This window comes from Dermacentor andersoni, chromosome 6 (genome assembly GCF_023375885.2).
Source record: "Dermacentor andersoni chromosome 6, qqDerAnde1_hic_scaffold, whole genome shotgun sequence".
NCBI classification, from domain to species: domain Eukaryota; kingdom Metazoa; phylum Arthropoda; class Arachnida; order Ixodida; family Ixodidae; genus Dermacentor; species Dermacentor andersoni.
Genome location: NC_092819.1, coordinates 88,074,878 through 88,102,181, shown reverse-complemented (window position 1 = coordinate 88,102,181; position 27,304 = coordinate 88,074,878). Strand labels below are relative to the sequence as shown.

Genomic DNA, 27,304 nt, shown 5'->3' with positions numbered 1-27,304 from the left:
TTACACTTCAGGTAACAGTACCTAATAATTCATCTAGAGCCGCAAAATTCCCTTATTATACATCGCTCTCAATTACAACTGTACCACTCATTTGCGAGTAGCACTTTTGCAAAAATCTCGTAAACATTGTTAAATGGGGCTAAAGCTCATATATGAAGTTTCTCTGCTTTAGATGCTCTAACACAGGCTGTTTAGAACTGCACTGTCAGGTTTTATTATAGAGTGTTAAATGTGTAAACTTCGCATTTCAACTTTTTTAGGCTTGCCGACTTAGGCCGGTTTTATGACAAGTAAGGTATTAAAAAACAAAATTACCTTTTATACTTTCGCTAAAGTTCGACACTTGCAAAACTTTCTTTCAAGGGCAAAAATTTCCTTCATGCCATTGCAACAGCTGTCTTATACATGCGCATCAGCGTTTCACTCGTATTTTAATGCGGAATAGGCCTCGAACTATGTAGCTTCCTCTTAAATCCAGTGAATCAATCTATCAGTGTTGCTTGGGAACGGCTGACCGCAAGAACAGGCTACCTAATCAACGCGCACTCGTCAGCGAGTTGTTATAGGCGATGTAACGCAAGTGCCAGCCGTCTCGAAGCACTAGCAAAGTCCTTGCGTCAACAATTTCGGGTGCTTTTCAGGTGTAAGCAGCCTTTTGTCGGGAGCTGCAGGACCTAGTGCTCAGTGTCCTATCACGTGCTTGCCACGCCAGCGTTCACTCGTCGTGGCTGTGTCATCAGCTGCAAGAATTTTAGCAAGTTTCTTATGGTCTGCACGCTATTTTTTGGTTAGTGACAGACTGTGCCGTGATAACTACTAAGATGTCGTTTGCGATTTCATTTACTGTGTTGGCACTTCGTGGCGCGACCGGCCCAAGTCAGTTTCATTATCGCCACTAAGTAGGTAACGACTGAAGGCAATCATTCACGTCAGAGCGTACTTCACAGAAAGCACTTCCTAGCAAAATTAGGCAGGCGTTTTTACTACAGTGACATTTAGGGCATCGCCTGCTCTGAGTACCGTATCGTGGAATCACTAGGGAGGGTTATATGCGAAGTGGTAGTAAAGCGCCCAGAGAAGCACATGGCGAAATGAGTAACGTCCTCACTTGGAATGTTTTTTTCCCCTTTTTGGTGCATCCACGAGATGCCTATTTCTTCTTCGGTACGTAATGTTTTGGCCTAATTTGGCATAATGGCATGGCCTAGTGGATTTATTGGCACGTTGTGCAGAAGGTCGCGTCGGATAATATGGCACGTAAAGCAGAATCAACGTCATCTAGATGACGAAGGCCACTTCACTGAATCGATGTCCTTTCTGCATCGCCCCCATGGAAATGCGGCCACCCCGGCTGGGAGTTGAGTCACGACCTCGAGCCTGTAGCAGCGTGACGTCACGGTCGCTAGCTACAGCGGCGGGTTTGAGCTCAGAGTGTACATCTGCTCTAATTTCTGTACTCCTGTGTTTCTTTGTATTCGTGTGCATCTTATCCTCATAAATAGTGTAGTTTTAACGGTGTCGTACGAACCAGCTCTGCTCTTCGCTGTACCATGTCATCGCCTCAAGTTGTGAGGACTTATCTTTATTGCAGTTCAAATCCCGGTAACGGAGGCCGCATTTTGATGGGCGTGAAATGCGAAAACACCCGTGTGCTTAGATTTAGGTGCACGTAAAATAACCCCGAATTGGGGATAAGAGTTAATGGAGAATACCTTAGTAACTTGCGATTCGCTGATGATATTGCCCTGCTTAGTAACTCAGGGGACCAACTGCAATGCATGCTCACTGACCTGGAGAGGCAAAGCCAAAGGGTGGGTCCAAAGATTAATCTGCAGAAAACTAAAGTAATGCTTAACAGTCTCGGAAGGGAACAGCAGTTTACAATAGGTAGTGAGGCACTGGAAGTGGTAAGGGAATACATCTACTTAGGACAGGTAGTGACTGTGGATCCGGATCATGAGACTGAAATAATCAGAAGAATAAGAATGGGCTGGGGTGTGTTTGGCAGGCATTCTCAGATCATGAACAGCAGGTTGCCATTATCCCTCAAGAGAAAAGTGTATAATAGCTGTGTCTTACCAGTACTCACCTACGGGGCAGAAACCTGGAGGCTTACGAAAAGGGTTCTGCTGAAATTGAGAACGACGCAACGAGCTATGGAAAGAAGAATGATGGGTGTAACGTTAAGGGATAAGAAAAGAGCAGATTGGGTGAGGCAACAAACGCGGGTAAACGACATCTTAGTTGAAATCAAGAAAAAGAAATGGGCATGGGCAGGACACGTAATGAGGAGGGAAGCTAACGGATGGTCATTAAGTGTTACGGAATGGATTCCAAGGGAAGGAAAGCGTAGCAGAGGGCGGCAGAAAGTTAGGCGGGCGGATGAGATTAAGAAGTTTGCAGGGACAACATGGCCACAATTAGTACATGACCGGGGTAGTTGGAGAAGTATGGGAGAGGCCTTTGCCCTGCAGTGGGCATAACCAGGCGGATGATGATGATGATGATGAAAATAACCCCAGGGGGGTCGAAATTTTATTCACCCACATTTAACGGTGCAAAGTAGGCCCAGAGAAGTCCTCTTCACAACTAAAATAATAATACTGGACGTACTTCATGTTTTGTCGGGAATTTATTTTGTGATTTCCTTATTGGCGTTGCACCTGAAAGGTCAAACGCAGCTTCAGTCGTTCTACCTACTAATATTCCGTTTTTGTTTTGCTCACTGTTTCAGGTGTCTCAGCCCGTGCTGGAAGAGATGAAAATGCTCCCCATTCGCAATGGACACAGAGGCACGAAAGATGTGCGAAGTTCCAACTCCAGCGCCAGGCCGCTGCTACCAGCGACGCCAACGGCGACAAAGTCCAAGTGGAAGCGGTCCCCGCATACGCGATTAAGAGTCGACGAGTCCGTGTGATAGCCGACGAACGAATGTAACCTCACCTAATCACAATAACGTCGCCAGCTCCGGCGCTCATCCATCGAAGCCAGCTGTGTCAGGTTGTGGACTTAGCTCAGAGAGCAGAAGACGTGCAACGTACGCTGACATCTACCGCGAGTTGGATACAAAAAGAAATGGAAGGCGGGGGTGGGGGGTCGTGTTTTTTTTTTTTGTTGCTCAACGCGAAATGCGTCCCAGGAACTGTGATCACAAAGAACAGTGCTTAGTGCCCTGGCGTGCTCCGTGTTCGTAATGAAACGCTATCTTCTGCGTATGGACGATTGAACGTTGGGTTGCTCCCAGGTGAATCCGGCTTTGTACGGTGACGAGAACTTTCCCTGCGTCGGCGCCATTCTCTGGGGATGAGCTCATGCCATATGAACTGTATACACGCGACACTGGTATCGCCCGCAAATACTGTGCAATATCAGTTTCTTTCGGTGGGACCAGGAAGATCATGCGACGCAGAGAGCATAACAAACATAAGGTCGTCAGGGTACAAAAAAATCATCATTCCCCACATCGAGAATAATCCTCGCCTGCACAACGGCAATATTATGACAGGATGACAGGCCCTGCTCTTTGCCTCACCCTCACATGACATTTACAATTGAAACGTGCGGCTCTTCACCGAAAACATTACCATTACAGGTGGTACGACACCTTTACACATACAATGTAATGACAATGTTTTCACACGTTATATGTATATATATCTTAATCGTGCCTCATCTTATGCTGGTTTCAGTTTTATCCGTTGGTCTTTGTTGTATGATACTGATGTCGTTTTTCAGACTTTCCTTTCGCTTCGTGAATCTTGTTTCATTCGTAGGCTGTACGGGTCATGTCAGCCTTAAAACAACGAGTCCGGTTCTTACGCTCGCTTCGTATGTCTCGGCGTGAAGCGCTGAAGTGACTGCTCATGGTTTGTGCCCTTTCTCTGTAGAAGTTTTGTTTTGTGGACTGTAAAAACCACTGAGTGGATATGAAACGCAGTACTTAATTCGGGAGTTCAGAAAATGTGTGGATCAGTGCCTCACTCAGTGCTATTTGTTTAATGATTCTCGTGTCGAGAAAATCTCCGTATCCCGATTATATGTCAGCGTAGGGAAAAAAATTGCCGGTAGGGAACCGATATCTGGTGTCGCTATTCATATCCGCGCACCGTGTACAAATGGATTTGTGGGCAAAAGTGTTTATCACCTTTCTTTTTGTGAGCTCATCAAGTGTATAGCAGTGTCCGGATAGGTTGAAGGTAAATAAGTGGTTTGAATGCATAATCTATAATTGGTATGACGATTCGCTCACCTATGTACGCTGTGGCATTATGTAACACACTTTATACCCGCCATATCTGTTGTAGTTCCACTCGAGAGATTGAAGTTTTCATAGCATGCTCGAAATCTTGAAATTGTACCTGAGATTTATTCTTTGACGTCAACAAGAACACCTGTGAAGTAGTACATGACCGAGGATGGAATGAGTGGAGTCAAAGTGTTCTACGCCATTGGCAGCTACATGGATCAGTGATTTTTTTTACTAGTTCATCCTATTTTAAATGCATTGCTTGCGGTTCGCAAGCTCCAGATACCGAGAGATAGTAGCATTCACTTAAGTCAAATACATAGTGATTTATCAATTCCTAGCCCATGGTCCTACAATGTCATGACACAGGACAGCAAGAATAAAGCATAAACAGGCAATTATTTCCATTAGCAAAAAAAAAAAAGAATGTAAAATCCACAACAATAACAGGAGAGGAATGGTGCAAATATTGCGATCATTCACTCAATCTAACAACGACGTGAACTGTTTTCTAGTGCATATACAATCAGCCTAGGTAAACCCATTGAAGTTGTCAGCTGTAATTGTCAGACTAGGTCTCGCATCTTTAAATTTGTCCAGTGTTTTCACGCCTACTGTGCTTCATAACCTACTTTATCCCAGTGAGCTGCACAAACAACAAGATCTGTTGAAAAGGGAACAATGTAACTTATTTGTATCTAATACTGTAGGATCTGATATCAAAGAATTTGCGCTGTTTCTTTCTAAATGAGTTATATTAGTACAAGACATTGAGTATGAGACACGTCTGAATTATTACACAACGGCACGCTGAGGCTCGTTCAACAAATATAGTTTCAAGCAAGAGCACCAAAGCACACAATCTGTTTTTCAGGCAAAGAGTGCTATTCCCAAAGAAAAAAAAACAGACAGGTAAATGGGTCCACGTGGTTGCTTGGAGAAAATAGGCACCATCGCCTTGGCACGTGACTGCCGCTGACGTAGCAGTGACGTGGTGCTCACATTACGGCTGACGGGAACGCCCACCGCGTGCCACTGGTGACCTAACTAATGTGACTGCTGATAAATTTGGTTGGTTGGTAAAAACCTTTATTGAGCATCTTGGAGATTGATGACCCGGGCTCAAGGCTCCCACGTCGGGACGTCCAGGCCTTGCCTAGTCGCCGCTTCGCGGGCGTCCTGGACAGCCCGCTGATAAATGTACCAAAATCATTTATTTTCGCACGGTGTGGTATACAACATGTGAAAACCACCAGCAAGCGCATTAGCTATAGCGTAATTTGCGCGTTTTTCTACTTATTAAAGGTTCGTAGTATTCCTGACGCTGGGACCACCATAGTGGTGACGTACGTCTGCGCACATACTTCGGAAGCAATAGTAGGCAGTATAGGCGCTCGCAGCACAGCTCATGTTATTTACACATTTAAACTGTGAAGTTACAGATGCTTGAAATAGCAGGTAACGGGAAAAAATACTTGAGAAGCACTGGAAGAAAAGCATTGAGAGTGAACGTCAAAATAGGAGGAGTACGAGTGAACGTTACTAGTCAAATGCTTCGATGAGTTTGCACTCCGTAATGTCGCCAAAAAATAAAGCAGCAGCAATCAGCATTCCAAGTGGGCTCTTCGACGTTGCAGGTGGTAGCCCTCATGGATTAAGAGAATGAACTCTCTAAATTATTGTGCGCAAACGGATTGTTGGAATGCACGAAAGTTTGTTTGCTCAAATTTAGCCTATCCAAGCGGGTGTCTGTTCTCAGTGTGCAGGTGGAATATATGTTTGGTTTATTGAATAACGAAAATGTCCTGAATGATCCACTAAGACTGAATAAACGTTTCAGGAATAGAAACCATAACATGGGTTAAGCTGCCCAATTTGTATTTGTGTTTCAGTTCATTCTTCAGTGCATTAAATTGAATTGAATTCTGGGATTTTACATGAGAGAACCACTGTTCGATTATGAGTGACGCCGTAATCGGGGACTCCGGTATAATTTTTACCACCAGGAAATTTTCATCGTACCCTTGATGCATGGTACACGGACGTTTTCGCATTTTGGCCGCCGCATGCTGGATTCGATCCCGCGATCTCGTGCTTTGCAGCGCTGCACCATGGCCGCTAAGCCACCGCTGGGGGTGTTTCGGGGCATTGAATTCACAATACTTGTAAACTCGTATGAAGTGCAAAGACAAATAATTCATAAACTGCCGATATAAGGCCGCAAATGGCTTAAGTGCTTTAATATGTGTCGTTGTGAACCACTGCGTTGCGGTCAGTTCGTGCTTAAGATTGCGTCGACAGTTGCAGAGATAATCAGAAAATTTCTCAGAGACGTCACATGACGCATCGACGAAGTTCTTCCAGCAGAGTTCTTCCGTCGAAAGACTTTAGGAGATGCTGGTATTTAAAGGTGGCTAGGGGCTTTTGGTTATGATTCCTATTATGCGTCTTCATCAATCAAAAACACCATATTTAGGCGAGTATGCTTGCAATGCCTGATGTGGAGTTCTGAGAAATATCTGGTCGTGCCAGAAGAATAATTTCTATGGGTTGCGTCCCCCGAGGGTCAAAATGTTTACCATGGTAACGCATGTGAAAAATAACATTTAGTGGGGTCGGTAATAAAATTCGGCCATTTAACAATGAGATAGGATGAACTCAATACGCTTAGTTGAACAAGGTGACCTCTAACACTGCATGCGTTTTTCACCGTGTTCCTTGAAAACATATATTATGGAAGCGGGGCTAACCTGGTCAAGAAGGCCGCGAATGAAAGTGAACACAAAATGCAACTAGTTCGCCCGGTAGCCTACAATTACGGCTCACGTCGCAGCAAACATAGGAAACCTTCCGGCACCTGCTAGATACAAGCACCAGCCGAAGCGGCTGTTCGGTACACATCGTTATCATCGATTTGAGGCTTCGATGGGTAATTCAGTCGTTGCAGCTCGCGCCTCGCTCCATCCAATCGCTCAGGACGTGTTCTGGCTCTCGTTCCTTGCATCGTACGCGGTACGCCATACATTCCATACGTGACACGACTTTTACGCGCAAGCGTTCATGCCCGTCTGTGAAAGCGGCGATGTTAGGTTTGTCCCCGCGAGGGAAGCGAGCTCCGGAGGAGGACGGGGCCTGGTGTTGGCGAAGAGAATCGCGCGTCGCGATACCAGGCGACGCTATGCTAGGACAGCTGAACAAGCGCACACTGAATAAAAATAAATTGGCCGACGATTACGCTTCTCGGTAGTGCGGTCTTTGAGCGCAGCTGATGCCTTATTTCAACAACAGGCAACCACATACAGAACACGCAGTGCCGAACGGAGGCGGTTCTGCGTTTTAGATTGGGCAGCACACACTGTGATCCGCCGCTATCGAGCCGGCGCCCTGGCGACGCGCCATCGCGCCGTCACCGCCGCGGAGAGGAGGTGGCCAAATTGAAAGGCGCTAAGCGTCTCAAGGCGCCTCAGGCCCGCAATAAACTCATAAGGGCGTTCACATCGCTTGTCGATACATTCGTCTGTGTCTTAATTGTCTCAATACCCTGCTTCTGTGCTAGACGTCCTGTGTTCAAATCCTGCTGTCGGACAATTTCAATAATGTTTATTTAATTATTTATTACGCAGGACATTGCTGAAAATGACGAGTTTACAAAGTCACAAAGCCGTTTGAAGCCAGAAGGACGAAATCTAGGAAAATCCATGTACTTCCCATAATTCCCATGCTGGGACAACCGCTCCCATTGCAGCTACCGTAAACACTAGCGCCAGAGCTCCCTCTAGTAATTATTCTATGAAACTCTATGACAAAGGAAGAGCAAGACTCACGCCGCGGGTGAGAGATGGCAGCAGGAGCGCGAATGATGAGCTTGGTTACGGCGAGGCCGACGGCGACACGAACCGCGGGAACGGGCGTCAAAAGACTGCTCTGTAAAACTACTGGCGTAACTAATGAGAACCAAATGTCTCAGCACATTTTGATCCTTGCAGCGTAAACTCGTCGCAAGAGCTCGCCTGTTGGGCCACCACTGAGTAAATGCATGGGCTTGACGGAACGTTCGCTTGTCAAGGCTGGCTGCGTGACGTAATGTTCCCGCCTATCTCTTTCCTTCTTCCATGCTTCTTTCCATGTGCAGCAGTGTGCGCTCGGCAGAGCAACAGTAGAAAGTCTAGCTGGCGTTAACTTGAGCGAAGCGGGAAAGGAGAAAGGAATCGAAGCTTCGTGGAGGAGCAGGGCAGGCGGAGGTGCTCTGCGTTGACCTCATCTGGCAGTTGCTGCGGGTTCTGTGCGCACTATGGACGTACCAGGTTCGTCTCGTGATTGAGAGGCTGAGCGCCGAGCGAGAGGGGCGGAGCAGCGCCGCAAGCGGCGGCAGACCGAGCGCGAGTACCGGGCTCTAGCTCAACAAGTCCGGCAAAAGGCGTGGGCTTGGCGTGCCTAAGAGACTCCGAGGAACGTGCTAGGCAGCTTGCGACAATGCAACCGTTCTACGCGCAGTCTACGAAAAGGGAATAGCCCCCATACACTTGCGCGTAACCCGCGTTCACGACGGGAAACGTCACTGTATTATACTATACTATTTGTACTATGCACTGTAAGTCTATACTATTTGCACGACTCCCCTGCCGCGGTGGTGTAGCGGCTTCTGCGTTGCGCTTCTAAGCACGAGGTGGGGATTCGATTACCAGTAGCCGCATTTCGATGAGGACCAAAAGCGAGAATGTTCGTGTAGTTAGATTTACCTCATGTTGAAGAACAGCGGGTGGTAGAAATTAAACCACAATTCCTTTCAGTGACGTGCCTCAAATGATATCGCGGTTTTGGCATGTAAAACAAAATACTTTTTTGTGTGGCTACAACTACTCAAGTTCGTTACATATGTATCTCTATCGACGTGCGTAAAAATCTAATCACTTACAGTCTTTTACTGCAGGAGCTTTTTCTTGAAGTCTCCCGCATACTTCCGGTTCACGGAAACTACGTCATCGCCCGACATGGCTATAAAATTGGGGGGAAGCTTAAGCTCCGCCTTTATGACTGGAACGCCATAGCATTCAAACACCCTTCACTTCTTGTAACACTTCCCGGTAACTGCAGCTTTCTTGTGGATGCGCGGATGCAAGCGCGATGCTGTTGTTGCAAGGAACCGCGAGCGCTCTATAAATGGGAGAAACGATAGAAAAGGGGTTTGTGTTTGAGCTACCGTGTAACAGAATTATGTTTTCTGGTATATTCAAATTAAACTCCGACGCTATTGCGTCTGTAGGTTGTGTTTAGCTCGTAGTTTACAATTTTTATGATGGACTTGCAGGAATTCTGTTAGTTGAGTAACGAATCTGCGCCCCGCGGAAGCCCCGCGTATAGTTGTGCTTAGGAATAACTTTGCACGAAACGACGTCCGACGCAGACAATAGATTTCTTTTTTTTTTTTTTGCGCCCCGTGGCCCTTAGCGTCGTCACGTTAATACAGGACCGCGCACATACATGTGTGTATATCGGGTCGATGGTTGCGCTACAAATGTAGAGGTTGTCGGCTTTCTTCTCAACGGAATTGTGCAACGAAACAGCGAATGCTACCTAGATGTCCTCACTGCCTCCATTATGCGCATTTAAAGGCGTCGTTCATTTAATAAACCATATTCATTTCTTTGGTACGCTCTTGTATTTTATAGCAAATAGAGTTATTCAATTCTTTTCTCCGTGCTGGAACTTGAATGGGCGACTTAATTGCCGCACGCCAACTATAATCCACGGAGACCCACGTGCTGTCAGTGCTTCCTTGCAGCACTGCGGAAGCTACATAACTTCTTGGCCAATAGGAAAGCCGAATGCCCCTCGATATGTGCTCATCCTCGCCGCGTCGTCTGCTCAGCGTCTGCTTGCCATCCTGTCGGTACATGATCCATGGTTGGTGGGTTGACGAAGGAATTGCCGCGCTTGAACGTAGTTGCACCTCAGGAGGTATTCTGTAGGAGTCCACACAGTGGACTGTCCATTCCGGCCACTGCTGATTGGCTGGGGCCGCTGGTCTCCTCCTCGCTCGTACAGCTGCATCCAATCGGCAGCAGTGAAAATGGACAGTCCACTAGGTGGACTCTTACAGAATACTCCCCCCCCCCCCCCAGTTTAGTCGAGTAATAGCACTCTTTTCCTTGCTGTGGGAAAGGACACAGACGCTGTTCGGCGCCGTCAGCAAGTACAGCACCTACAATTGCACCACAAGACAACACAGACGCTGCTCGGCGCGGCAGCAACAGATAGCGAATGGACTTTCATGCTACGTGTCGCTTCAAGGCGAACTAAGTGTCAAAAGCACAGCGCATACGAAGCTACCAGCACTCGGCGCACTTTGTACACATTGCAGATCACTTTGAAGGTGAGGACCACGTGACCGCACACATTGTACACATCGCAGATTGCTTTCACGATATGGACGCCCACGCGGCGCCCGCAGGAGCCGGCGGTAGTGGCAGGCCAAATCTCAGTTTGACCTTGGCTGAGCTTGAAGGTCACATTTACGGAACCAGTCGTTTTGTGGGTTTGTACTTGGTGAAGTAGAGCTATTGCTTTAAAAACTTTTGACGCCATAAACATAACCTTCGTTTACATGGATGGGACAGTGGGGCTTCGCTTCAGCCGTAGTTTTCCCTGCAGTTACCTTGCACCACCCTTAGCAAGTAGTAAGGGCGAACGCCCTCATATATTTTCAGCAGTGGCACCGCGTCTGCTCAGCGCCTAATTGGAATTTCCTCGCTACCATCATCCCGTACCATGCTAAAGCGGAGTAATAAATTATTAATGCAGTCAAAAATCGGGCCTTTATAACGCCGCACACCGTCAACACATCACCAATTTTAAGGCGCCACCTGCTAACTAGAAATCAAACCAGTTTTATGGCTCGGCCCCGTGTCTGCATAGTCCTAGCAGGGTGAAAACAAACAGCCGATCTCAATAATTACGATAAAACACACCTAATGCTTTAGCCTCAGCATGAGATGAGACATGGCGATGACGGATTTCACCGGTTGTTTCTTGCTGACGGGGTGGAGAGCCAGTAACAAGCGCGTATTAAGACAGAAGCGGGTAGTCGGCGCTGTAAGGACGTTGCCAAGTTGCTATAGTTGACCACGGTTAAGATGGCTATTACCGTTACTGGCGGTAACTGCCACAGGAGTTCTCGGTATACGACGGGCACGACCAACGGCCATATAATGTGACATATCGTGGTGCCAAGGTGAAAGCAGGAGCCAACGTTTCGACAAGTGTACTTGCCTTCTTCAAGGCCTTGAAGAAGACAAGTACACTTGTCGGAACGTTGGCTCCTGCTTTCACCTTGTTCTCATTTTGCTCATCGTCTTGAATTTCCATCTCCCGCCTTCTCCGTGTTTTTCCTGGATATCGCGGCACCGTATCATGATCCGAGAAAACATAAAGCTCTCTAGTGCAGCCCATAATCATCCAGTTACGCCCGGAACTATATACCGCTGTGCAAGTATATTGGCTATATGCGCGTCGTACCTCTGGTAGTGCTGCAAGGTACTTGCCAGATGGGGTATAGTTATAGAAACTTGAAAGATCCTTCACCACTTCATCGAGCAAGGACACATCACATTTCAGTGGCTCCCTAGCCAATGTGGCGTGGCGTAATCCACAATGAACATGGCGATGAAACTGCTCGATCGGCTCACGCAAGAACTAATCCCGCTGTCCCGAATAGATACAGCAGCGAAGCTTGGAGTGCTTGTGAATGACGCCACACAATCGTTGAACACGGCTAGTTTCCAGCACATACGTCTATAATGACTGGACCCCTGTTTTCGACTTGGTCCTCCACCCGCACTCTCCCGACCCAAGACTTTACCGACTGTGGCTTGGCGTGGCTTTTACCAAATCCTTTGCTTTCTGCATCAACAGGGAAGATAGTTCTGCATGTGACCACTTCGACCGCTAGGAAATTGTAGAGCACGTTCTTTGCTGTTTGTCCTCGATACAGCGCACACAGGCACACGACCGGCTTCTTCCGGAGCACATAGTAATGGAACGCTGGCCTATACAGTCATCTTCACTTTTATAGCGCAGCTCTTAGGCGCCCGTTCCTGGGTTGAGAGTCGGCGCAACCGCGCGAACGCGCTCTTGTCACTGCTAGCGCCTTCGTCGTCGTCCTCTTCCACAGTTGGCTTCGAGGCCGCTCATTATGCAAGCGTTGCCATACTGAGCCTCCCTCTGAGAAGGCGCTGACGGCACTGGCCCACTTCCAGCCGGTGTGGTGATTTCAGCCTCAAATTCTTTGCCTCAATAACTCGCGAAATGAAAACACGTATAACCCTGCGCTCAAATTTCGCATTAGGGAGTGTTGTAATGCACTGAAATTTTTTTTTTCTTTTTCTGCTCTGTCCTGTTTCGTTGCTGAATATATTATATTTAAATGCGTAAGCATTTGTAATCCTTCCCAACGAAGAGATCCGTTCATTCGTTTGTCACGTAAGACGATTAGTTATAAACAAGTTAATGTAAAAAATAGAATACGTATGAAAGGAAGAACCTTGGAAGTCATGACTTTCGAACCCTATGACTCCACGCTCCGAAGCCGAGCGTCTTACCCACTTAGCTAAACACTTCCTTTTCTTCATCGGCTCATTTGCAAGTTCCCTAATTTTCAACTGGGTTCAGAGAACAAGCACGTAAAAAGGACATGCAACATCTAATAACCAGCGCGATTGCAATCCCATCAAATTTCTCTTAGTTTTGTCAAGACATCCAAACTGGACAACCATTCCAGAGGGCATTATTGTGGCTCTTGCACTTTCAAATGGGATTTCATACTTTGTCGGATGCATATGAAAACGTTTATTAAAAAAAGAAAACAGGTGTAGGAAGTGGGTGGTTAGAGCCCGTAGTCCAGGTCTCCACTGGCTTGAGTGGTCAGCCGTGCCTGGTAGAGGAGCGCTAGTTATATCTCCCGATTCTCACTGGCGAGCCAAGTCTCCCTCTGCTCCCTTCCGGAAAGTTTGACGGCTAGTTGCGGTGTATTAATTTTGGGTGGCCTGTTCGGGTAATCCTAATGTGGGCGAGAGTTGGTCCGATTCCGCACCACGGACAGCGAACGCTGTACAGTGTAGGGTGAATGGCGTGTTTCAAATAAAGGTTTGTATACATGTGCGTCTGCATTCGGCGCCAATCGTAAGAGTCCTGCTCGGATAGATCTGGGTGTGATGGACAGTACTTTCATCGCTCGTGCCGTTGGTGCTCAAGGATGTCTCGTGGCAAGAAGGGGTCTTCGTCAGAGTGGTCGGCCACTCCCTTGACAAAAGCACGAGCTGCGCCGTTCGCTCTCTCATTTCCCTAAAGTCCTGCGTGACTCGGGCACCAGATGCTCATGTGGTTCTGTGTTAGGTTGGATCCTAATAGGTGAGTGGTGGTGTGTGGTAGCATACTTCCTCGGAAGTACGTTCGCGCAGCTCGTGCGTCTGGGTCACAGTATTAACCAGCCATTCTGGAGCGCCAGAGGCTATGAAGGCCAACGAGTATTATAGACCGAAAAGAATCCCATCGTTCTATTCTATCGCTAGACAGCTGATGCTGTGGGGGTCTAGCGGGAGTTGTTTCTTAACCCTCCTTTCTAAAAAATCGCCAAAATCCAAAAAATCCGTTTTCCTGCACTGCTGCCCCCAGCAATGCCAGAAAACGTGGTCTATTATCTCGGATTGTTTACAGATTAAAGAATGCGTTCCCCACGGTAAAAAGAAATACGCCTCTTCATTCAAAACTGCCTTTGATGAAAGCGTTCTTGCATGAACTTTGAAAAGAATGACAGACTTTTTTACCCACCCACGCTTGGAGAAGGTGAACCATATGAATGCGCTTCACCGGCGGTACAAAAAAAAATGTCAAAAGAGAACAGTTTTTATGAAGCCTTTGTTGAAAGATTTGTTGTTGGTGGAATAAAAAGTTCGGCAGAGACACTTAAGACTGCTTGCGTATGGGAATGCGAAAGCGTAGCAGTCGCTTTCTGGAAATGTTTTCGCTTAGGTAATCATCCTTATGTCGTCGTGCATGTTGTAAACTTGCACGTCGTTCCTTCTTGCGTTCCCTTGCTTCGTATTCTGCGGCATGTTTCCGTGGGCGAGCACGTTTCACAGAGGCCACTGAGGTACAGTCGCGATCAATATGAAGGTGATCGCTCGAGCGGCGACCGAAACTAGGAGCAGCGCCACGTTACGTCATCACCGTCAGTCAAGAGGGAAACTTCAGATAGCTTCCCTCTCTCTCTTTTGCTGTTCCCTGAGCAGGTGTCACTCCCGTCTGGCAACTCGCAGCTTTTCGTCACCCTTCACGAGATAACCTGCGAATTCATTTCGATTGCCTTATCAGCTATTGCACAGAGGCATGTATGCATGAGGCAGGGACGCGCACACATCATTGCCATGAAACGGTAACAAACACAAAAATGTGTCGAGTTAGTCTTGGGGGTGACGGTTGCAGCCTGTACGAGCGTAAAAGGGGAAGAAGGCAGCGCAATTTTTATCTTCGCAGTTCCGAAATCGGCCGCTATGCTGCTTGGAAGGCTCGCCGGTCGCAGCTCGAGCGATAACCTTCAAATTGATCGCGACTGTACATGCTTGGGACTGCATTCCAGTAGACACAGCACCGATAGAATCCGCAGAGCCAGTGACGTCCAGGAGGCAGCGACGTGACGTGTGCAATGACGGAGGCATACACCTCACTTTATACAATCATTATTTGGCGTCGAGAGCGCGTCGCAATAGACACAGCACCGATGAAATCCGAAGAACAAGTGACACGTGGGAGGCAGTGACGTGACGTGTACAATGACGCACGCACTAGGCACAACTTTAGTCAACCATAACCGTAGAGCATACTTGTCTCACGCCCCGTAGGACCGGGCTCGATTCCCACCCAAACCGAAACGTACCAAATCTTTTCAATTCCATTATTTGACTTTGTTTACAGAAATCGGCCTGACCAATTTGACGTCAATCCGAGGACTTTTTGTGTATTTTCTCTTCGCGCCGTCGGCCATTTTCATTACCATCTTTCGGTCACGCCACCGCTGACAACGCTGGATTTTTGCGTAATGGGGCATATAACGCTTTAGCGTTAAAAATGATCTCTAGGACCACATGAAGAGCCGACTTGGAGCATTGTAGACATAAGAAAAATTGCGAGTTTGTGAAACAACAGTACGCACAGCGCTGTGTAGATGGTACGCGTTGTCGCAAACACCAGCAGGTATGGTGGGTGTGTCGTCGAAAAATTTGCGAGGGACTCGAAGAGTGGTGCAAAACGCAGGCTCGGCGGCAAAGTCACGGCGAAAAGCGGTGCGGATGTCAAGCACAACGAAAGGAAGGCGCTCAATCCATGATGAAGGAAAAGTCATGAATGTATCCTTCCGTTGGCGGTGAAAACGTTCGATGATCCCTTTGGATATATCGGGTGGTACGAAGTATTCTTGATCTGATTGACGCCGAGGAGCCGAGATAGATTGACGAACAACGTTGAGTCGAAGTGACGACCACGGTCGGTCGTGATGGTGGAAGGTACGCCGTAGCGGCTAATCTGGAGAGTGATAAGTGCACGAGCTATCGACTCCGCCGTTATGCTCAGGAGCGGCATTACCTCAGGCCATCTGGTAAACCTAGCAATGCAGGTTCACAGGCTGCGACGGTTACCGCAGGGAGGAAGAGGGCCGAAAATACCGACGAGCGGGTGGCTCAAGTGGGCGTCCAGGGACGCGAATGTGCCAAGAGAAGTCACAGTGTGGCGATGCACTTTAGATTGTTGTCAGTTGAGGCACGCGCGTGACCAGTGACGAACGTCTACGTTGATACTATACCACACATAACGAGAAGTGACGAGTCGCTGTGTTGCGCGAATGCCACGATGAGCCATAGCATGGAGGGCATCAAAGACGGTCCGGTGGTATGCGCGAGACACGTAGGGACGAGGACGTCCGGTCGCCGTATCACAAACGAGGGGCACACCGCAGTCAGGGAGCAATACATCTTCAAACACCAGAAAGGTGCCGCTCGTGCGAAGCAGCTGGAGCTCGGCGTCGATACCCTGGGCGGCAGCGAAGACCGTCAAGTTGACGACTGGTCATCTGGGATCTGTTGCATGAATGGTGGCGCGAGAAAGTGCGTCGGCAACGACGTTGCATTTCCCGCCGACGTGACGAATGTCGCTGGTGTAGTCAGAAATGTAGGCGAGCTGTCCGATTTAGCGGAGAGCGCAGGAGGTACTGTTTGACGCTAGGGTGGACGAGAATGGTTTATAATAATAAGTACGTGAAAGGAGCGTGCCTCGAGAAAATGTCGAAAGTGCTTCACAGCCAGATAGATTGCAAGTAGCTCTCGGTCGGATGTGCTGTAGCGGTGCTCAGGGGGCTCGAGCTTCTTGGAAAAGAACGCGATGGGCTGCCAAGAACTAGCAACTAACTGCGGCAAGACCGCACCGACAGCAGTGTCCGATGCATCAATCGTGAAGGATGTCGGGGCGTCGTATTTGGGGTGGACGAGCAGCCTCGTGCTGGAAATGGGTTCTTTGAAGCCTCTAAGCGCGCCATCAATGGAGTTCCATGGCGTGGGAGTATTCGGTGTCTTGAGGCCCGAGAGTAGGTCGTGGAGAGGCTGCAGTATAGTGGCGCAGCAAGGAATGAAGCGGCGGTAATAGTTAGCGAGGCCAAGAAATTTGCACATCTGCCTAGTCGTGGATGGCTGAGGAAACTTACGGATGGCTGTGACGCGGCTCGGTAGTGGACGAATGCCGTGTGCGTTGACGCGATGGCCGATGAAATCCAACTCCGAAACACTGAACGTACCGAGAAGGATGTTAGTGCCTGTTGTCCACAAATTATATTTTAGCAGGACCTACTCAATCAAGCGCCGCGGGCCCTTTATCTTGCAACGGCCGGTTCCAGTGCTCGCGCACCGAGAGCGTGCTGGGCGTGTCGTCGTCGTCTTTTTTCGTCGGATCACTCTGGAACCTAGTAGTGCGCTACAATACGATTGATAGTGACACTATAGGCTGCGCGGAGATCCCAAGAAAGCTTATTCACCCGTAGGTACGTGCACAACTGTGCTATAGACATTGAGTACAATATAAAGTATCGCATACGCAACAAACCGGCGCACGTCGCATAGCCGGCGCACGTTGCAGAACAGTACGCGCGTAGAACCGGCCTACGTGCGACCGTGGAACAGCCGTTTGATGTGTTCGCGGGCGTACGTTCTGTGGAGCCTTGCTCAATCTTCCAGCGCATCCGCTAACCTTCACTTCCCGGCGCTTATCGCGTGCACAGATAAGATACACCTGCGGAAGGGAGGATTCGTTCCTTAAGTCAAAGCAGCCGCTTCTTTCCCAACTTTCCGGATGCAGCGTCGACTGGCCGGCGCACGGTGCCGAGGGCAGCAAACTGCACATATTCTGCGTAACGCTCTATCAGCACGCGCATTGAGGTACACCTGTGCAGGTGTGCATGAACCTCGAACGCGCTCTGCTTAAAAGACTTCGTGCTCTCTCGAGTACTGCGAGGAACAAGCAACAGTTTAGCAACATCTGTTTTAATATGCACAAAAGCAAGTTGTTACTGAACACGAACTATGCATTCATAACGTACATTCTACGTGCCGCAAATGCGCCATGCGCTGTCAATAGCAGGAATCACTGACCTGCAAGGAGTTCATTGAACAGATTCTGAAACGCATCGTTTTCGCATCCTTCGGCCTGCGATGGCACGTTAGCATGATTCCGCCAAAGAGGGCAAAATTTCCCGCAGATATTGCTTCGTCCGTTGCCATTGCCGTGGCGCGGTATATTGCGTACAGCGTTGCATGCGCGTTCATTTTACGCACTTTAGTTCTTTCTGTCCCACCTAGTCACAGCAACATCCGGGAAAGCATGGTCCAGATCACACAGCACAACAAAACACGGAGTCCAAAGCAAACTTGCCCGCACGGCGCCTTTGTTACGGTATGAAACCTACGGGGCAACACGTATGAGCGCATAGAACCATAACAAAGACGCGATTGTGGCCCGAAAGGCGTGACCACTATAGCAAAGAAATAAAAAAAACAGCAATATAAAAGAGAACCACCTACGTCATTTCCACAACACGTTTCTCCTAGCGTGCGGAGGGGGTAGGGCCTCTCCTCAGTTTCCTTCCTCCATGCCAATAAATCAGTATCATTATATTCGTATCGTGCCACTTGCCTTGAGATGTGAGATGCTCCCCGCGTATCATCGATACGTGCAAACATTGAATTGCAGTTCCGTTATCTTCCCCCAGGTGTCGGGACATGTAGCAGTTGGACAGAGCAGTTGCATGCTGCGCATAGCTGGACCTGTTTAACCCAAGCAGGCTAGGTGGCTATTTATCACCACCCTGTTTCGAAGGGGATGCCAATAAACCATCATTATCATCCTCATCAACAGCAACTTACCGTGCCAAGGGTCAAGGGATCTGATATGTGCACCATGTAGTCCGGATACATGTGTTAACTCTTCGGTACACGTTATGGCGCCCCCTCGCAAAGTACAAACCGCTGCCGAAGGAGCCAATCGTAGAGCTACGCACGCGGTTGTATCCAGGAAACATCGGGCTCAGTAGGCCGATGTGCAGAGATCAGGACAAGCCGCAGCTTGTCGTAGACGCCGGGCGGACAGTTCAGATTTTTCTCGGGAAAATGACGGAGACTTCGCCGCGAAGACCCAATAGTGCGAGGTGCCGAAAAGGGAGCTGCTATGGAGCTGTTCCTCCACCTTACGCTGTGACTCTGCTGCGTGTACCGCGCCGTCCTGTGACTTTTTTTTTCTATCTCGGCTCCTTCTCATATTGGTCAGACGACTTTCAATTTCTTCGTTCTTTCTGCAAAAGTTTCGTACTTCTGTTTCGAAGATAACTTTACAAACATTTTACTAACCCCACACAATTAACAACAGAAATTTCATAGCGGGTATGCACCACAGTTCTTCAGGTCTCGCCACCATCATCGCTGGGCTACTGCCCTCGCGGTCGCGTACAAGCCTTGTGCGGGGATCGTCATGCGAATGTCATGATAAGGCCAACGCCTGTGGTCGTCCTCGAAAGGACGACGTCTTTCGTCGGGTGACAAAGGCAGGCTACTCAGTGGAAGGTCGGCCGAAGAATGCGCTGCGTTTGTCAGAGTGAGTTGGTCTTCGCCGTCTTCCCTTGGTTGCTTTCGCGATGTTCGCGTTTCGCCTGATTGGAGAACATCAAGTTCGTGTTCATATTACAGGCACTGTTGATATTTATTTCGTCATCTATGAGCGAATTAAACTATCTGGTGTTGCTGACTTAACGAGACTGTCTCGTGAGAAAGGAATGTTCGTGGGGTCACGCCGGCTGAAAAATTTAGAAGCGGGAACAGTTCTCGCATACGAAGAACCTTTCATATCTAACTACCTCTGAAAGCACGATGCGTTAGCTACGCAGTAAGAAACAGCTTTCTTGCAATACACGAGAGCAATTGCAATACGGTGACCTAAAGAAGAGGTAGCACATGAAAAACCATAAATGCCGGTGCTATGACTCTCTGTCGCAATACATTGACTATACGAATCAAATTTGCAGAAAGAACTTGACACACACCTTCATAACCAAGCCACTCCAGAAAGCGTGGCTTTCTTTTCAGGAATCTTTCGCAGTAAGACTGGGGGCTGAATTATCATTCTTTTTTTTAAAAGCATATATCACACAACAGAACATCGGCTACAATCTATGCACCTACTGCAGTTTCTCGCGTAAATAGTGTGCAACGGAGCTGTTGACATTTAGCGATGGCTGACTGAGGTTACCGACTTTTTCCCAGCCCATTGTCAGACCAGCGACTGTGCTGCTCATGTGACTTCTTCACCGCCATCGCCTTCTCCCACCACCAAGTGCAACCAGCTCCAATTAAAGCTTGTAAATAATTAATATTCCTCATATTGCAAATTAATATTTAATGCGCACTGACTTTTCCAGAGCGATTCACATATGCTTGTGCGAAGTTTCATTTAAAATGCTAACACTGATAGTTAAATTTGGCGTTCACCGTTTTGTAATGGTTCCTAGAAGGACCTCGCAGTAACTCGTCGACTTTGAGAGCTTCCCCTATTAGACCTTCATACTCAAAACTTTGCGTTGGTGGACCAAACAACGCTTGGTTTACTTGAAGTTTTCATAAGGACCTAATTCTTATTTTCTTATACGTTATTGTTTCGTTATATTGCTTGTTGCTTGCGCGACAAGCTAGTGTTCACTCTGCCTTATGTCTTCTCATGCCGTTTGCATAAAACATCGTTGCATTATCGCACAATGTCACCCTCTTCCCGTTTTGCAGCTTCTTGTAACAAGTGTGAACGTCTTTTTTGGACACTTGGCAGGATTTTTCCTGAAATAAAAGGGGTTGACAGCTGTGCTGTCACAACGCAAAGAAGAAAAAAAAAATTGCGGAGACCATTCTAAAAATATTCATTGCCGTAACGACGCAACACCTTCATTGTTTCTTGCGATCTCATAATTGATGCATATAATTTTTCAAATTTTTATGCAAGTAATTTATGAGTGTTTCTCACTCCTTCACGATGGATACCATGCAATGTTCCGAGCGCTACCTTGGAAACTTCCGTTCGCATATGTAAAGTCTGCATTACATTCACTGAGAAGCCAGGTCACCAAATCTAAGGCGTGCCCGTAAGAGAGTATGACCAGCTTTCCGCTGTCCAGGATGAAGAAAGCTGGCAAAAAGGTCTACGTCCGGCGCTACGAACCCAACTCAAGCAGCACCATATCTTCCATCAGTGACTTCAGTTCAAGCGTTGCGGATGGAAAGTGGGACGAGGAGGTGAACAGACAGGTCAGTGGCTTCAGTTTCGGGCCCCTGATAAACGTCGTGAGGAGCGCATTACGTGTTTCCTGACTGCCGGAAAAGACGAGGTTGATTTCTTCTGATTTCGTCAGACAATCGAATAGTTGTTGCTGCAGAAAAAAAATTATTGCGTTCTTTGGCGGACAGAAACGTTTACGAAATGCACGTGTAGCAAACATCCGAATGATGCACACCCTTATTAATCGCATGTTAATGCGAAGAGCTCGAGGATGCAATCCGCAACACATTTGACTTCGAACGAAAAGTAGGGACAAGGGCTCGAATATTTCACACGTCCGCACACCCACGTACACAAAACAAAAAAAGTTCACACACACACACACACACACGTCCGCACACCAGCGTGCACAAAACCAATACGTTCGCACAACCACAAACCCATATATATATATAGTTCGTATCCGAGGAAAGCAAAGAGCAGGGACAGGATCTTAGCGGAAGTGCGTCATCAAAAGAATGCGACGGCCTCGCGAACTTCACTGTATACGCGCGTTTCCATGCGAACCTTCCCACCTTCACTGCTATCGACCTGTGCTAGCAGCAATTTCTTTTATATTTACCTAAGTGTGCTACTGCGTGTGCAGCAGGCTATGTAATGACTTCCCGCAGAGCATTCATCACGCACTGCGCCCCCCCCCCCCCCCGCGTATTGTCGTGCGTCATCACACTGCGCGAAAACTTATTAGCGGTGGCCGTGCCGATGTTCCCTTCGTCCAAGAACTTCCTTAGTTAGAAGACCCCTTGTGATGGAGCGAGTCGCAGCAGTGCGAAAAGAAAAACTTCAGTTGCAACGGCATCACTACATATGGGCACCGCATAACTAGCCATAGGGCGCCGCGGTTGTTTAGGTTTGTTACAAATGCTGCCGCCAGCGCGAGTCACTCAGGCTGCGACGGAAATGAGAAAACACACTGAAGAGCAAGACCCACGCGACCGCGTCATGGCTTCCTGGAATATGTTCAGTGCAGCCCCAACCAACGCACATCAGCCTGAGAATAAGTAATACACGGGCTTCCTATGCGATGGTCCTATTTACTCATGCACGGCATAGAGCCCGGCACTGCGTTTGCACAGCGTGAAGAACTCTTGTATCGAGATAAGGAAACCGCTGTAATGCTCCGCGAACGCGTGACGTCTGCTACGATATATACTGCGTACGCTCTCTGGGTTATGTCGTATAATGCTGCTGTATCAAAAGCATGAGCGCGCGGTGTTTATATTGTGCTCAGACAAAACGCGGAGTATTCATTTCATCGCAGCATCCTTTAGTTATCTGCTGGAAAACCCGAAGCACGAAAGCCCCGACTGAAGTATGCATATCAATGCCTACAAAAATAACAGAGAAGCCTATAGCTCCAAAGTGGCTCTTCAGCGATCATGCAAATGGTGGTTAGTCGATACATGAATTCATAAATGCAGTTTTTTTCTTTTCAAATGGCATTGTCACTCTGCAGATTTATTACTTGCAACAGGAGATTGCGCTGTAAGTGCAACTATTCAGAACAATTATTGGTGTGCGCCGTCTAGGATTGCGTCGCTGTACTTATAGGTATATAATCACCTGGAACCTAAAAAACAGAGTATATAGCGCAACAGCAACGCCTGAAGAAAAATGCACGAAAAATAGACGAAACCATATACTATCCGTGGTTTATACATTATGCTGAAGAACTGCAGCGCCAGATAAGGAAACTCTTTGAGAATCAGCATCCGTCTACCCCTGTGTTATCTAAGGCAAACCGCACTGCTTCATTGTTCTTTACACCAACCATCCCTGGTGAACATCACTGGAAAACGAGCGCCGCGTTTTGCCTCTGTTACAGCTGCGGCGTTTTTCTGTCTATTCGGCACAGGTGACAACAAGCTATCCGCTTGTTAGGCGCCACTGTCTCTTGCGTTTTCGGCCATGTTGATGTATACTGTCAGTATTTCTTTTTTAATTGTGAGAAGAAGTGATTCGAGGCCCATTTTTTGAACAGATACTGGTTCAAGCAACTGATTAAGCGTGAAGTGGTTACTGTCGACCAAAGCAAGGCTGTATCGCCGCAAGCTCAGAAAGCGGCAGGAGTGTTTCTCTCTGTTCTCGCCTATCGTTTGGCTTCAGAAGGAAGAGCGTTTGCTCGAGATAGTAGCGTATACCTCTACACTGAGCATGTCGCAATATGGCCCCGTACCGCTTTTAGACAGTTCTATAATAGTGTTTGCATCCAAGCGTAAACGCATTACCTACGTCAGGAAATACCGTTGTCCTCAGTGCGGATGCTCCGAACTTCATTGGGTTTGTTCGTTTACGTGCGCTATGATAACGTACTTTATTTCGCGAGTTGAACGTTCATGTTTAGGAACACTAAGATACTGCGTTGTAGAAAATGGTGGCACCAACGGCTACGGCTTCTGCGTGAATTCTCGTGATGGCTACGCGCTCACTCTCGTTGATCGCCAGTAAGTATGGAAATGAGCTTTCGATTCCTCTAAACCAACCTAAAACGTTAGTTATGAGCGCATAGCACGTCTAATTTCTGAGATTGTTTAGCGATTTCGGCGTACGTAGGCCTAACGAGACGCGTCCTCATAGCAACAACAGGATGATTCCTAATGGGTCGTTCTGACTTGGCACAACGTTTGGCGCTATGCACCAGATGGTGCCCTGTATTTTAACGCCTTCCTTACGTTTGCGTCCCGTACGTGAAACTAAATGTCTTACTAACCCTAACGTCAAGCAAAGGTGCTTGCGTTTAACGTACGTAAGGCGTGTAACGCCATTATAAATCTGTCTACGGTCTCTTTCTTACGCCGTCTTCACGCTTGCCATTCACGCGCCTGGCCCGATCGAAGTTTCCCGTATGCGACTCGAGGTTGATTTATAGCGTCAAGACGTCACGGCTACTAAGCGAGTTTTTTTTCCCAATAGAGAAGGAAGCACGATGCATGTGATAAGGCACAGGTGAAAGGTTGCGATGTACCGCGGTCGGCTCTATTACCACGCAAGCAGTAGTGCTTCGTGCAAAATTCACTAGAGAGAATTCTGGCGCCAGTGTCTATGGGAGCAGCAGGCACGGTGGTTCTGCCACTATATGTGAATGATGGTTAGTACATGAACTTGCGTAAACTTCATGCTACTGGCTTCAAACGGCCTTGCGACATTGCAAATTGTTCTTTTCCAACCAAATATTGCCTTACAGCTGTAACAATTGGCAGTAATTCGGCGTGATCGCACAGCCCTATTACATGCTGCGTTTAACATGACAAAACTGCTTGTTAATTTACGCCAATAAAGGGAGATAAAGCGCATTCAGTGAAGCCGCAAGAATATTTGAAGCGACGCACAGGCATGATGATGAGAAAAATATTGTGCTAATAATTCACAGGTTATAGCTAATCGATCGAAGCGCCAAAGTTTCCTCTAGTAACTTTATGACGAAACGCTACGACGCAAGCCAACAATAACATTGCGCACGCTGTTGTCGGCCGTAGTCTGCAGCAAGCGGTGTCACATATATAGGTATGTTCGAGCTGCCACACAAGTTAGTCGCTGTAGCGCTATACGCGGGAGGCGTCGGAGGGCCCGCCGCTCATGATAGCGATCAGCGTAATAACAAACTTACCTTTTTATTTTTCTATTGCTACGTACGTTCCTCTACGTCAGCATAACATTATTGAAAAATGTATATGTTTTACCTACTAGCAGGAACCTATGTGGAAGGAGCTTGATATGTTACAGTATGTGAAACTAGTGCGGAGCGAGATTTAAGAGTGTTATGTACTGTAGTAGCAGGGGCAAGGAGCCTCTTTTGCAAGCATATCCCACTTGCTTAATGGACCTTATGTTGAGACGGCATTAAGAAAGTATGGGTATAGTGAACGATGATGAAGACGGGAGGAACTTTCGTGCTGGCAAGTTAGCACCCGTGAGGGCGCTATAGTTATGCCGGCGAAGCCTAACCGACACTACATGCCCGCTTCTGAACGGGTTTATCTCGGTAACTTGAAGTGTTAATATCTCCGTTCATTTGTTACCAAAAAACTAGCAGGACAATGTAATACAAGAAATCACCGAAAGCACGATTGTTACCCCTAGAACAAAGAATCGAACAGGCGGAGCAACACGTAATAAAATAAACTGTCAGTGCGCTTCTCCACACATTTTGTTCAACCTAACCACAATGGTGGAGCTCGGGTTAGAATCGCAATTAAGGTGTAAACATGTCGGCTGCAGACACCATTCTTTTTGTCTTCCCTCCCTCGCGCCATCCAAGCTATGAAAATGCGTGTCTCAGGTTTAGCAGTGTTACTAGCCGGAACGCGGTCATCTTGGTTAGGGTAACTTAGCTATGTGGAAAAGCCCACCTACGGAATTCCGCATATCGTCTACTGGAAAACAGTTCCGAATCATTAGTTTGCACATACGTCTTGAGCCGTATGCCAGCGGGCCTTGTTCGCCATGCGGCATGACGTCAGAGAAGGAGCGCGACTGGCACTTTGGGCTCGCCCGCAAGCCGGTCTGGCCGGTCCGCTCGGTCTGCCTGTCTCCGGCTACGAAGAGCGAAAGAGAGAGAAATAAAAAGAAATTCATTCACTAGTTATCCGGCAAACCAAAAAAGAAAGTAAAGAAAATGAAACGAAAGTAATATTTGAATAGTACCTCTCGCGAAAAAAGATGAGTGCTGTCAATACTTTAGCACGGTCGCGAGCAGCGACGCAAGACATCTGCAACTCGAAAACAGTGCCCTTCTTTCATCGATCCACTGCCAAGCAGCACGCCCGCTCCCGGTGCCCGTGCTTCGCAGCCAGTGACAGCGCACGTGTTCAAAATCATTTCGAAGCACGAGACTCGCTTCTCGAGGAGATCGAGCTTTTAGAGAATCAGCAAAAGCACCTAATAAGCTACTTTCTCACCACGTGTTTGTACATTCTACTACCTAAATAGATTCATGAAATTATCTATTTTCTTCCAGGCCAGCTTTTCCGCCTCTGTGGCGACTAATCATGGCTAGAAAGAAGTGCATAACAGCTGAATATACGCTTTCGAAAGCCGCTATCAACGGGCCTAGCAAAAAACAGTTTACTTTCTGTTACAAGGAGTTTCCTACAAAATTACCTGAGGGAACGCTGGCGCTGGCTCAAAGCATGTTGTTTCAGCCAGCACGGCAATGATTATTTGTACGTGGATTTGTCTAAATGTCTCCATTCTGGCATTTAAACGGCTTTGTTATTTTTCACGTAGATGATTTTCAAACAACATATCACGTTATAAATGACACTTCGCAATGATTACACTTGCAACCCCACAATAGGCACTTTGTCGTGCTTGGTAAACTGTGAAAGTTAGTAATAAAGTGTAATAACAAAAATATGCAGACAAAACGTACATACTGGAATCTATGTGAAGGGAAGCTTTGTTTATTGATTAATAAATAGGCCTCACTGGTATCTACTTGATGCTCTACAAATAACGGTTTGGTTTGATTTGGTTCGATGAATTTTATGCATAGCCATTATAGTGGAACATTCCCATATTGGAGTATTGGCCATGAACGGACAATCACACCCACTGCCACATGGTTGGCTAAACCAAAGAAAATAAAGTTAACCAAATAATCCGGTAAATATAAATCACGATCACAAAAAAAATATTGATGTGCCTTAGAGATGCCTGTGACCCGACATTAGGTGAACAGTTTTTATGTAGGAAGCTTGTTGTTCTTACGAAGAACAGAGGTGGATTTAATTGGTCCGCATGCAAGAGTCATGTGAGCCACTTCACGGATATTTTTATAAGACCTTTTATATATATCGGGTGTTAAAAGTTAAGCTTTATGGTTTTCTTAACGTTAGGCACTGGGAGCCACGCGAAGACTACCTGTGCATATAATTTATGTGGCCAGGGGGACACAAAGTGAGATGATAATTATCGCTGTCATCAGCCCAATTACTTCAAATGGAATAATGAACTGTTTGCTGACTGCAGTTTGGATTGCAGTTTGATGTTTCGATTGAAAAGTTAGAGGCAGTCGTGTTTTTACACAGTATGAGCTGGAAGAATTATTCTAGCGTGTCTGTGCTCCGAGATATCCGACTCCAAATTTTAATTGTCGTTCGCATAATTACGCATGCAAGAGAGTGAAGATCGGCGCAAAGCTCCTCACTGATG

General features: G+C 47.4%; 2 protein-coding genes across 2 annotated transcripts in view; both read left to right on the top strand.

Annotated features, from left to right (window-relative positions):
* LOC126522533 (uncharacterized) overlaps positions 1–6,177 on the top strand; it is a 200,989-nt gene extending 194,812 nt beyond the window's left edge. The window contains exon 21 of the mRNA XM_050171298.3: positions 2,735–6,177. Within this exon, the coding sequence (XP_050027255.2) occupies positions 2,735–2,917 (183 nt within the window). The 3' untranslated portion in view covers positions 2,918–6,177. The remainder of the gene's footprint in view (positions 1–2,734) is intronic.
* Positions 6,178–19,260: 13,083 nt separating this feature from the next.
* Positions 19,261–27,304, top strand: part of LOC129382464 (uncharacterized) — a 45,532-nt gene continuing 37,488 nt past the window's right edge. Inside the window, exons 1-2 of the mRNA XM_055066461.2 lie at positions 19,261–19,426; positions 20,991–21,120. Of these exons, the coding sequence (XP_054922436.2) occupies positions 20,992–21,120 (129 nt within the window). The 5' untranslated portion in view covers positions 19,261–19,426; position 20,991. The remainder of the gene's footprint in view (positions 19,427–20,990; positions 21,121–27,304) is intronic.